The sequence below is a fragment of the Cyprinodon variegatus genome, unplaced genomic scaffold (assembly GCF_000732505.1).
Source record: "Cyprinodon variegatus isolate N-32 unplaced genomic scaffold, C_variegatus-1.0 Scaffold21, whole genome shotgun sequence".
Classification (NCBI taxonomy): domain Eukaryota; kingdom Metazoa; phylum Chordata; class Actinopteri; order Cyprinodontiformes; family Cyprinodontidae; genus Cyprinodon; species Cyprinodon variegatus.
In genome coordinates, this window is record NW_015150474.1 from 1,310,862 (window position 1) to 1,323,331 (window position 12,470).

At 36.8% G+C, this 12,470-nt stretch overlaps 1 protein-coding gene across 4 annotated transcripts in view; it reads left to right on the forward strand.

Moving 5' to 3' along the window:
• sobp (sine oculis binding protein homolog) overlaps nucleotides 1-12,470 on the forward strand; it is a 53,291-nt gene that overhangs the window by 11,935 nt on the left and 28,886 nt on the right. For 2 of the 4 annotated variants that reach the window (XM_015390822.1, XM_015390840.1), the window contains exons 2-5: nucleotides 1,829-1,949; nucleotides 2,804-3,013; nucleotides 7,493-7,644; nucleotides 11,838-11,861. In XM_015390822.1, the coding sequence (XP_015246308.1) occupies nucleotides 1,829-1,949; nucleotides 2,804-3,013; nucleotides 7,493-7,644; nucleotides 11,838-11,861 (507 nt within the window). The remainder of the gene's footprint in view (nucleotides 1-1,828; nucleotides 1,950-2,803; nucleotides 3,014-7,492; nucleotides 7,645-11,837; nucleotides 11,862-12,470) is intronic. The other 2 variants (XM_015390833.1, XM_015390850.1) reach the window with 1 other exon arrangement.

Genomic DNA, 12,470 nt, shown 5'->3' on the forward strand with positions numbered 1-12,470 from the left:
CCGAACCTATTTCCCCAAGGATTAAAGATTACTCTCTACGGGCCTGTTAGTTGGATTCCCAAAACTAACAGGGCAATGTATTGAACTTCCAATTTATTGAACTTATATATCCTGACATTAAAAGTATGGATTACTGGGGCATGCAGGTGGAACAGTGGTTAGTGTGCACAACCCATGTACATAGGCCTTAGTCCTTGACGTGGCCGACCTGGGTTCGAATTTGACCTGTGGTCCTTTGCTGCATGTCTCTCCTGCTCTCTCATTCCCCCTTGCCTGTCTGCCTACTGTCAGAAAAACAAGCCACTAGTGCTGTAAAAACTCAAATATATATATATATATATATATGAATTACTCACCAACACTTGTTTAAAATGTTTTTGACCCATCAGTGCAGATTTCTAAAAGTCAAATTTGACTTTGCTGGAATTGACTGGTTATTCAGATTTGGAAATTCAGCCAAAGCCCTTATTCAACTGCTTAGACCAACACATAATTTCTGTATTGTGCTGGTGAAGTTTATCAGTCTTCCAGGTCATAGTCATTCCAAAAACATTCAAAACAATCCGAAGGACTTGGTTTTCATATTTGAAGACGTTTCGCTTCCAAACCAGGAAACTTTTTTTTATTTCAAAATGTCAGGAATAGCATTGAGTTCGAGGTTTTATACAGTAGTCAAACAAAGCCTTGTTTTTGTTTTAAAAACATGCAAATTGGAACAGACGAAGGGGGAAGGGGTACAATTTCCGTATTGTCATAATCATTTCACCATGTTTTTTCTCCCACACTGTTTACATTTGATCACTGCTGCACTTTAAGGAAATGTTATGAAAGCTGTACAAAATTTCCTTTTCTAAACACCGAAATAACAGAGTCATCACTTTTACTAAGAGTCTAAGGTGCCAATTTTACCCAGTCTTCTCCTTGTTGAAGTATGAACCTTTATTGTGGGGAGTGTTGGCCCAGTGGTTAGAGCAGTGCGCTTGAGAAGGTTGCAAGTACCCAGTTTGATCCCCACAGCCTCCACTCTGGGTTCCTGAGCAAGACCCTTAACCCCACACTGCTCCCCAGGTGCCACACAATGACAGCCCACTGCTCCCCAGCAGGCTGGGTCAAAAAGCAGAGAGTGAATTTCCCCATTGTGGTACAATAAAAAATATTAAGTTTATGAAGCAAGTGAGTCCTGAAGTGCTTAAGATGCTGTTTTGGGTTCTCGTGTGATTTTATGGAGGAACTGCTGATATGATTATAGTCTTAAAGTAATTTTCTTAGTTCTGCTATCCCTAAAAAGGTTCACTTCTAGATAATGGATTTTACTGTGTTTGCATGGTATCCCAAAGCCTTAGAAATGGCTTTGTGACTTTTAGTAACAGATAGATGTCACTTACTTTGTTTGATCTATTCTTGAATTTCTCTAGATTTAGGATAATTGGTTACTTTCTGAGATATTTTAGTCTAGTTCATGCTGCATTACATTCTTATGTGATTTCTTTATTTTACCAAACAAGTAGCAATCAAACCCCAAGGTTGTGGTTCGTAAAACTAAACAAAAAATGTGGTTAATTACAGTTAAATTATGATTTAATATGATAAGGATTACATTATTAGGAACAGCTTGGTTTGGGCAGCATTTCTAAGAGAATTTGGGAAATGTTTTTTTTTTCTGTTATTTACTCAAGCTATTGTTGTCTAATGATCTGAAACAACAGTTACGGTACCTTTTAAAAATCTAAGACTTCTGTCAGGGGGAAAGATACTGCTGGCAGCATTGTCATATTACGTTTAGGAAAGTTAACTGGATTCTTATGAACCTATCGTTTTTTTTTTCCAGAGTTTTGCAGAGAACACCATGAACGAGTTGCTGGGTTGGTACGGCTATGACAAGGTGGAGCTGAGGGACGCTGACAACTTGGAGATTGGAGAGATGCCGCAGCACATCTCAGTGCTAAAAGGTACAATACTCACAGAGACGCATTTAATTATTTGTAAAAATGTCAAAAAAAAAAACACCTTAAACCAAAAGGAAAATACTTTTTTATGAGAAATTTAGTAAGTTTATTTGAATTCTGCAATTTTAACCAAGCTTTTCAAATATGGGAATATGGGAAATGACCATATACTTCTTGTTAGATAAAGATTTTTTTCCAAATAGCTGCTTCTCCAATGTCACTGCATGGCTGGCACACATCCTGTTTATTAATTTTGTTTTAATAATTTAATTTGTTTATTTGTCAGGGACAGTACACATTGATGAACATTTCTGTAAATGTGTCAGTATTAGCTCTTTTTTCCCTGGGCAAGAAATATAATGCCAACAACAATTACAAAAAAATTAAAAATGTAAAAAATCGAGGCTACATAGTTACAAGGGCAGGTCACACAGTTCAAACAGAGATATTAGCATAAATATGTACAGGTATTTACAAGGTAACACTCGATCCTGACATTTGGCTGAGTCATGCACCAGTACCTGTGTGCTGTAGAGCGACAAATTGCCTATAGCTGTAGACTTTATAAAGCAGCAGCAAGGATTTTCATAGGTTTCATGCAGTCTCTCTATTTTGAATTCAGTTTCTATAAAGTACGGGATGAAGATATTAATTCTGATGAAGACCAGGTGTAAACTATAACCTAAACTATCCTAGAATATATATTTAAGCCTACTTTTAAATGCATTTTTTACAGTGTGGACTGGAATGTTCTCCACCTCTAGGTAACCTTAGGATCTTACATTACAGCAGGATATGCAGTGAGGAGATACATGCATGAAAATCCTAAATTTATTTAAATCCTATCTGTTGCACAGAAAACTCCTTGCCAAAAATCCCAGGTTCAACAGAGAGCAGTGAGGGCTCTCCCGATAGAGCCAACAGCTCCCTGTCCCTGCCAAACTCAAGAAATGGAGTCACTGAGCCATCCAGCACTCCATCCACCTCCACGCCAAGCAGCAGGGAGCATGGCAACATGCCAGTCATGGTCCCCATGATCCCTCCACCGCTTATCAAGCCACCTGCAGGTATTAGCATAAATGCATTTTTCTTTTGGCATTTTCTTTTTGTTGCCTAATAAAAAGTTGTGTAATACAAGTTAATGAAAAACGTGTAAATGATTTATGTTTAAGACAAAAACAAACCTATGGATTTGCATTTTAGACTAAGTTGTCACAGTCAAATCTGCCTAAACTGCTGGTTTTACCATAAACATCTTTCCTGGGTTTTTTAGTAAAATATTTTAAGACTTGATCTGAGTCATGGCTTGGCCTTTCTTGCCAGGCATGTCGACTAAACTCTGCTTCTTCATAAAGACATGTTAATCAAGGTGGTGTGTTACCTAGACTAAAAACTGTAAGATGTTTGACACCCTAGATCTATGAAACTCAATATCAGTTAAGAACTGAACTACAGTGCTTGAAGTCTCATTTAAACAAACTGAATGTTTCAGTTTATTAAAACAAGACATGATCTTAGATGGAACCTTGAGTTATTCCATGTGTAAGTGGTCAGCAGCACCACACAGCATTCCCTAAGCTTCCAGCCTAAACTCTGCCTTGCTTTTATTATATTTATCATTATATTTATTATTAAATTGATAAAAAATACAGCATTCATTATCATTGCTGATGATATCTAAATCTGCCTGTGAATTAATATGAAAACTGATGTTTCTGCTAAGCTTTATTTAGCTGTTTTAATATTAATCTGGTATACATACCTCAGTGGCGGCTGCTCCTCTATGAAACAGGGGAAGCTTAATCCAAAAAAAGTTAAAAACAAACCGATGGACTTTGTTTTCTAAGTTTGAAGATATTTTGCTTCCTGTCCAGAAAGCTTTCTCAAATCAAAATGTCTGGAGTAGCTTTTGAGTTCCAGGCTTATATAGTTGTTATGGCTAAGAAAACATGCAGTCTGACTCGAAAACAGGTCCACCCCTTGGAAATGCAAATGAACCCGAAACTGGCCCATGCCTATAAAAAAGGGAGTCATTAGGGTTGTTGTTGGCCTGGCTTAACATGTGCAATATTTTGACCACCTGCATGGCATTGAGGATTGAGGTGATATTGGGAAGGAATAAATTCTAATGCCGTATTACAGGTTTGAGTCCAGCCTCACTGGAATTGACGTATTTTGACATTTTATCCAATCAGGGCTCTAATTTATCACGGGTTACTTCAGTAGACAGAGGCTCGACCCTCAACAGGGATTTCAGGCAGCGTCCTGCTGCTCCGGAGCTGAGGGGACATTGCTTCTGGGAGCGGAATAAACATCTAATTAATGCATAACATCATGAAATTAGACGCATGTTAGCACATATTTAATGCAGTTTAATGACTAAAGTTATGAAGTTTGACAATGTATATTTTACCAATCATTTTATGAAATCTACAGGGCAGCTTTAGCCTCCCTAGTAAACACCACTGACATACCTTTAAATCTCAGAAAGAGACTAGAAAGAAATGTTGCCATTAAGAATCCCACTAGTCTGACAGTTACATTAAACCTTTCACTTAGTTCATTACAAGATACATTTTTTATATATAATTGTTTTATTTTTTTTGTTAACCCTCCCAAGAGTTAAAGAACAGAAGATAATGTCACTTCTCCATCATTGTAAACAGCAAAGTCCATCAAGATGATGTAGTAGAGATGATCAACCGTCTCAGCTGGAACCCTAAACTATTAAAAATATACTGATCTCATATAAAATATTATAAGTAGTTGAAACCCACAATGTATCTCTTTTGTTATTTGTTTCAAAAGGTGCCATTCAATTGAAGTTGACAGTGATTGAATCAAATGCTTATAAATAGTGAAAAGTTTGGCCTCTATATCATCCAGGGACAGCCAGCTAACAAGCTTGATACCTGCTGTACACCTTGGTTTCTCTCGGCCGCCCAGTTGCCAATATAATATCTCTCAGTGGAAATGTCTGCGCGCCACGGCCTGACAGGGGCTTCATTATCCCTGGTGTGTTCTGTGGACAGGAGGCTGCTACACTCCAATGGAGGAAGCGTGCTGCTTTGGCATTGCCCTAGAAGAGTCCCCACTGGCCCTGCCCAGGCAGGGAAACAGATGGTGCAGCCCCACTTAAAGCCAGGAGGCCCACGCCTTCCTAAACTCATCTCACCCCCCCCTCAAAATCATTCACACACACTCTGAATTATTCATGGATTCCTCTAAAATCCCACAAAGGCCCTTTGAGGTGCAGGTATGGAGAATGATTGTGGCATGTAGTCGGGGGGGCTGCATAATTACAGCAATAACTGTCGGCCTAAGTGTTTCCAAGGAGGTGCAAGCATCTAATTCTTTATCAATATATCTACTGTAGGAAGATCCTGTGATTATGTTTATGTTTTTGTCCATTCCGATCTTCATCAAGCTTGAAGATATGCTATTTTTTACCCTAATCCTGGCTTCAATAATAATCCCTGTAGGCACTGAGATTATGTGAATGAAAAAAGGAAGATTAAGGGAAGATAAAAATGCAGATTGAGCATACTTTCCTGTTTTTAGGGCCCAAGAGAGTTTTTTCCTCCCATAATTGTGAGTTAGTGTTTACATTAAATGGGATGGCCCTGTAGATCCATTAAGCTTCGGAAGAGGTGAAAAGCCCTTCCAGCAGTGATAAAGAGGTGACACGAGGTGAAAAACTAATGGGCCTGCTTCCTTCCCACCCTCACCCGCACACAGCCATAATGTGATAATTGGAGGATACTACAGGGAATATCGGAGGATCTTTCTCATTTCAACACCAACTGCACTAAAAGCCCAAATCTCATCATCAGCAGTCACAGCTTACCACAAAAGAGGCCTTTCACTGTCACCGAGGGGCTTTTAAAATAATTTGCTACTCAGACAGACGTTTTATTTGGATTAACTGTTTAACAACCCAAGACTGGAGAAAATCTAGAGTTAGGCTAAATACCTGATCATCAATGTGTTTGTTCTCTGCTGTACTTTCTGCTATAAAAATCCCAATCCCTTAAAGGTATAGTGGAGGATGTTCTTTTTCCAGGTGGATCATCAAAATAAGTGGTCCTCCTAACTGTCAATCATTCTGGTGATATGGTTACGTAAGGCTCATGCTCATCCCCATTTTCACTTACTTGTGGTGAGTCTGACATAGTGGAAAAATTGAAGATCTTCTTTTGGAAATTAAGCTTGTATGAGTGATGCAAACAGCAACTTTGAAACAGAGCGTACACAAGGAGAAATGGGCTTGTGCATGCTCTCGTACACGTTTAATAGACGGTCCCCTATCGGGAGCGGGTAAAGGGTTGTGCATATGCATTTCTTTTCTTTTTTTTTTATGGAGAGGGCGGGTCTTTGCGGAAATTTGCAAAGAATCCTCCAACTATACCTTTAAGAGATCTGTGCATGTGGGAACCAAAATACTGTTGAAATGTTTTTGCTATTCCAGCCCTCCAATAACTTTTTCAGGACACACTGGTTAAAAAAAAAGAATGCCATTTCAACAATTACGTCAAATATTTACAACTTTTCTGGTCATTCAGTAAAGTTATTGAAGTCTGAGTGACACATTCAGTCACATTCACTTTTAGCCAGAAAGGTCATACAAACCTAAGGAAAGTTACAGGATTTGTTGGATATAATCAAAGGATTTAATTATATTGTATTTTCAAATGTTTTTGCAAATAAATTCTACTTGCTGCCACTACTTAAATGCCATATCAATAAACAACAAACCAAAAGATAAAACATATCAAACAGCAACCGTTCCAGCTTCATGTAGTGTGACTGTTGGATAAATGTGTCAAAGGAACGGAAACTATATACCTTCAAGTTAAAAAAACACAATTAATCTCCAGAGTTGTTTGTTAATTAGTAGAAAGAATACGGCAAATTATATCATATAACCAGACGTTGGTCACATTTATATTGTTTAGCGACATTCTGCAGGCTTTACTCATTGTTTGTGGATTTTAAGCCACCAGTTTATTTTGCTTTTGCATTTAGATCTAATTTGCTTAATTCAAACAGACCAGCTGGACATAATTGGTTTGTCTTGTAGGGATGTTCAGGTCCAATATCAGCCAAAAAAACAAGTAATAAATTATTTAGTCTTATATCAGAAATCTCCAATAGATTCATGCTGATAGAAATAATCAACTTCTCTCCACTTCTTTTTAAAAATCTATGTAAGTCATTGGTTAATAACCAAAAGGTCAGCAGCTCTCATGGCTACTGTTGTTTACTATTGTTTTGAGTTTGAATAATATTGCTTGATATAAAATAAGAAATTATGTATGTTCTGTGGTTATATTGTATTTGGTCAATGTAAGAATCAGTCAAATAAAAGCTGCAAAATCAGTAAAAACCGAAACAGGAGTGAAGTTTTCATCCTTAGTTTTCTGCTTCAGTTTCAGCTTCTGCTTTTCTCCAAAATTATATTTGTACTTCCCAATCCTTAACAGGTGCTTTTGTGTATATTTGGTTTCTTTCGCAGATTATTTAACCAATTTTGTCTCTTTTTTTAGATGAAGATACATTAAATGTGCAGATAATGTGCGCTTGGTGCCAGAAGGTTGGCGTAAAACGCTATTCTCTGAGCATGGGGAGTGAGCTGAAGAGCTTCTGCAGCGAGAAGTGCTTTGCTGCCTGCCGCAGGGCCTACTTCAAGAGAAACAAGGTAGGAGCTCTTCCTTATCTTTGCCTGAGCTTTTCCGGGGCGTGGGGGTAGGGGGGGTCATTGGTCTCTAGTTAAACTGTCACAACATTACTGATAATGAAGAATGATGCTGGGTGATTCATAAATACACAAAACAAACATGAATTAGCAGATTATCTTTGACTTATTCATTCTCATGAAGTGAATAAACATTAAGAAAAAGTTTTAGGGGATTTTATCCCTTCAGCTGTTTTTTTTTTTAAATGTGATTTAGAAGGAATCCTTTTAATAGACATAAAAAGTACAAACTTCTTACTTTATTTTCTTCAAAGTTAAGAAGCCCAAAACAATTTTACTTCTAAACGCTTCTCTAAGTTAAACTTAACAAACCATAGAAACTCACAACAAGAAGAGAAATCCAAAGTAATATCAGAAAAAAGTGCTTTCCTCCATACCATTATTTCTGGTAATGTAATTATTTGACAGTCGTCAGATCCCCTGGATTTTGTGGTTGCACAACAAAACTGCTAATTGACTTTGGTTGGGATTGTTTAGGTAGTAGCTGCATGCAATTAACTCTGCCTTTGCAAACCCTTATGTAATCTGTAGTTTAGGCAAGGCAAGGCAAGGCAAGGCAGGTTTATTTGTATAGCACATTTCATGTACAGAACAATTCAAAGTGCTTTACATAAAACATTATAAGCAAAAGGGAGAGAAAACAATTAAAAACAATTAAAAGCGAGTTTAATATAAAGTCAATATAAAGAGCTACTTCTTTAAACTTATAAATGTAAATTAATGTAATGTAAAATCCTAAATTTTTCTGTTCCACTGCCAAAAATAAGCTTAGCCACGAAGCTGCAGAGACTTTGTCACTGTAGAACATTTTTCTAACTCTGCTCAATTTGTTTTTCAAATGTATTAGAGTTAAAATACACCGAATAAGCAAGTGTAAACATATTTATAAAATACATTTTAGGACATCCTCAGGTTTTAGAAGAAAATGCACCGGATATGAAGAAAACAAGGTACCAGGATATTTTGGTTAGTATATATTGCGAGCAGTTTTTCTGGTATCTTGCTAAAGCCAGGCATACACTGTACCATTTTTTTTACCCTTTTTCAGGCCAATTCTCCAGTCGTGCGAGAATTTTTCGATCAGGCCGACTTTCAGCCTCATCGTGCGTCCTGCGTTGACGGTAACGAGGGGCAATTCGCCTCTCGCGACCACCTCCTGATCAAAAATTGTAAGGTTGGGAGAAAATCGAACATGTTTGAAATTCAGTTGGCCGTCGTGAGGTTTTCCTGAACAAATTCTGCTGTTGAAGCAGAGCTACGAGCGTCTACGAGCTGATTTACCAGAACCTCGAGCATTGCGCATGTGCAAACAACGGAGTTCTTCTTCTCCTTCTTCCAGATTGATGAGTCCGACCAGCGTCATCACTCCGCGCTGAGTCCGACGTGGGGTTTTTGGACGTGCAGTGTGAGGAAAATACATTGTGAGCTGTTAACTTTTAAACCCTGTGGTTTTATCATACAGTTTGAGCTGTAGCTGCTTGCAACAATTGAAAATATATCTCAGTGTATGCCTGGCTTTAATAATCAACCAACAAAGTAATAAATAGCGAGAAAAACATGACTGCATTCAGACAGGTATGTAGATATGAATAGTGGTGGTGGGTGGATTGTTGCAAAATATCGGTAATTAAGGATGTCCCGATCAGCATTTTAGGCCTCCGATCACGATCTGATCTTTTAACCTCAAATTCGATGCGATTTCGAGTCCCGATTGATATTCTGATTTCAGTATTGAAATGTATAAAACTTAACTTTTAATAAGACTAATATTTCATTATTATTGTAAATCCCATGAAATCAAAATCTTACTGAGAATTAAAGGTCAGCTTCAATTTAATATTTTAGAAAAACACTGACTTGGTACAGTATTATCAAAAAGAAAGTGCTATCCAAGATTCACTTTTAGCTTATTAGTGGTTAACATAGGCTGCCATAATGTCAATAAAAAACGAAATGCACTGAGCAAATTTTAAATGCCCTTTCTCATCTTAAATGTGGTGTGAACAGATTGACAAATAGTCACAATGTAGTGTCTCGATGGAAGAGCATAGCGGGGGTCCAAAACTTCTGGAACACGAGTTAGTCTAACATTCTCAACTACTGAGATGGGCTGGTTGTTAAGAGCAACAAATTCGACCAACCTTTCTGTGAACTTCTTTGCTCTCTTATTTTCGTTGGAGTATTTGTCTCTCCTCATAACGTCCAGCGCTTGTTGCTTTGCTTTAGCAACCTTTTCATCTGCAGCTTCACAAAACGCTTCATACACATTGTCATGTTTTGAATCAAGTTTGTGGTGTTAAATGTAGCTCTGCTGCTACCTCCCCTTGAAATTGCCATGTTGCAGACATTGCAAGTAGCTTTAGGACAGTCTGATCTATGCAATTGCGCTGTTTCGCCAAAAAGACAACAGCTACGGTGGCCGCCACAAGACTAGCTGAGTAAAGCGGGAGTAGGCAGCCTCCCCTCGTCCCTTTGTTTCTTTTTTCCGCAGCGAGGCTTCTGATAATAATTCTTTTGTTATTATACTAATAATGATTTTATAATTTTATATACTTTTTCAGTTGATAAAAATGTTGAAAATAATTGCAGCAGGAGGGAGAAATGTAAATGTAATTTAATATCTGTATTTACGTTTCTAAACTTTCAATTCACTTTTGAATTATAATTTTTTACTAATTTCCAACTTTGTGTTGTCTTCCAATTTTTCCTTCTTATCTTAGTAATAACATGTTTTTAAGGTAGTCGCCTATAAACCACTAAATTCTGTGATAGGTTTTATTAAAAAAAATAAAAAACCTTTAGTGAACAGGGTGAACATTAATACCCTGATGACTTTCTGCTGAGGTGTAGAAACTGGATCTCCACAGACAGAAGTTAGTTGTTTTAGTGCTCTGGCTAAAGAAAATAAAAAAAAATCCTAAATTCCCGTTTTTTGGAGATCTGATTCCGAGTGCCTTTTTCTTTTTTTTTTTTTTTTTAAGGCTTGAGGATGTCCTGATACTAATCTTTAGTGCTAACTACGAAACTGATTAATCACAAACATAACATTATGAGCTATTTGCTTTTCTCTCATGTTTTCTTTTACGTTTCATATTTACACAAAAATATAAATTGAATTATTAGTTTTCAGATTAGGCCAAATAAATACATTTATCATCAGCATACTTGCACATGCACAAAGCTAGTCTAATGCTATCATTTGACTGCTTATTCTCAAAAGCTATTATTAAAATTGGGCAGAGAGTTTCTATCAGAAATATAATTTATTGCATCATAGATAACTCCTTATCTAGTGAGTTTGATGTTTATTGCTCACAGCATAGCAGCTAATATGGACTCAGTGCAAACACACAATACAGTTCATACTGTCCAGAGACAGAAACCATTCCGGATAAAAATTATTAGTTTCTCCTATTCAATAAACTAGGATTATATGTGAATAAATAGGTTGTATCTTAGTTGATAATGCACCTCCAGATATGACAAATAAAAGTTTTACACTGCTCTCTGCAGGAAACGTATTTGAAGTTTTCAAATAGATTGCAATTTGCAGTTTTGGAATCAAAGCAGTAAGTTTTTGTAGCAGTTGTGTAATAGGTAAATATAATATATCATTGAATAGCTATCTTCTTGTAGCCTTTTAGCATATTTTGGTTGTAAGTCTTATACTTTCCTGACTTATTTGGATCAATGCACATCAGCTTTTCTTGAATAATGTTTTTTTACTTCTCCACTATTTTAAAAAGTGACTGATTGTTCCTCTGTATTATCTCATATTTATACCCTTAGAGAAACAGGAACGTATGCACTGCAAATCAAAGGTTTCCTGGACACTTTAATCAACCTAAAAAGAATCTTTAACTTTCATTTGCTTTTTACATGAATTGTTGAGGCTCTGAATGTGCTGCTCTTCTGGTGAAAAGGTTGGATTTAAAGCGGGATTTTTATAACTTATTCAGTATTAGATCGTACTCCTGCAGTAAAAGATTATTGATTTGAAGACCTTTTCAAACACCTTTACCAGGACCACCATTAATAGTGGAGGTTGCTCTACCTACTAAATTAAATCTTGTTTAACTGCACTCTCATTTTCTTTGCTGTGGTTAAACAAATCTCCTTTCTCTTTTATACCCAAGCTGGGATATATAAGGAATTATACAGTGAGTATACCATATTTCACTCTACGTTTTGTCCGTCCTGAAATTCATCCAAATAAGCACAACACTACAGCAGATAAATGCACCTGAACTTTGTTCATTTAATGTCTCTCTTCCCCGACACTATTTCCCAAAGCATGTAAAATTCAACCTGAATGTTCCAGCTGCTGTATTATTGTTTATAGTATTATTCGAATGTGCTTTTTTAAATATGATTTTGTTTAGCATCAAAGTAGAGTGTAATCAAACTAAATGTTGACAGAATGACAGATAGCTCAGCTCCCTCTGGTGATTTAAAGCATTCAATGACATTTGAAACTCAGTGGGGAACTTTGACAGGTGCAAGAACAACTAAACTTTATACTACATAAAAAAAATACCTCTTTTAAACATGTTTCATTTATATCTGCGCAGATTAACCAGGGAAGTTATAGCATTATACTAAATAAAAAGCTTATTTGAGGTTTGTTTCTTGCTTTTATTACACTGTCTAGATCAGTGGTTCCCAAAGATTTTCTTCTGGGCCCCCCTTTGGATTACAATAAAATTTCCACGCCCCCCCCCCCAAAAAAAAAAAAAAAAAAAAAAAAAAAACACAACTGAACACACATC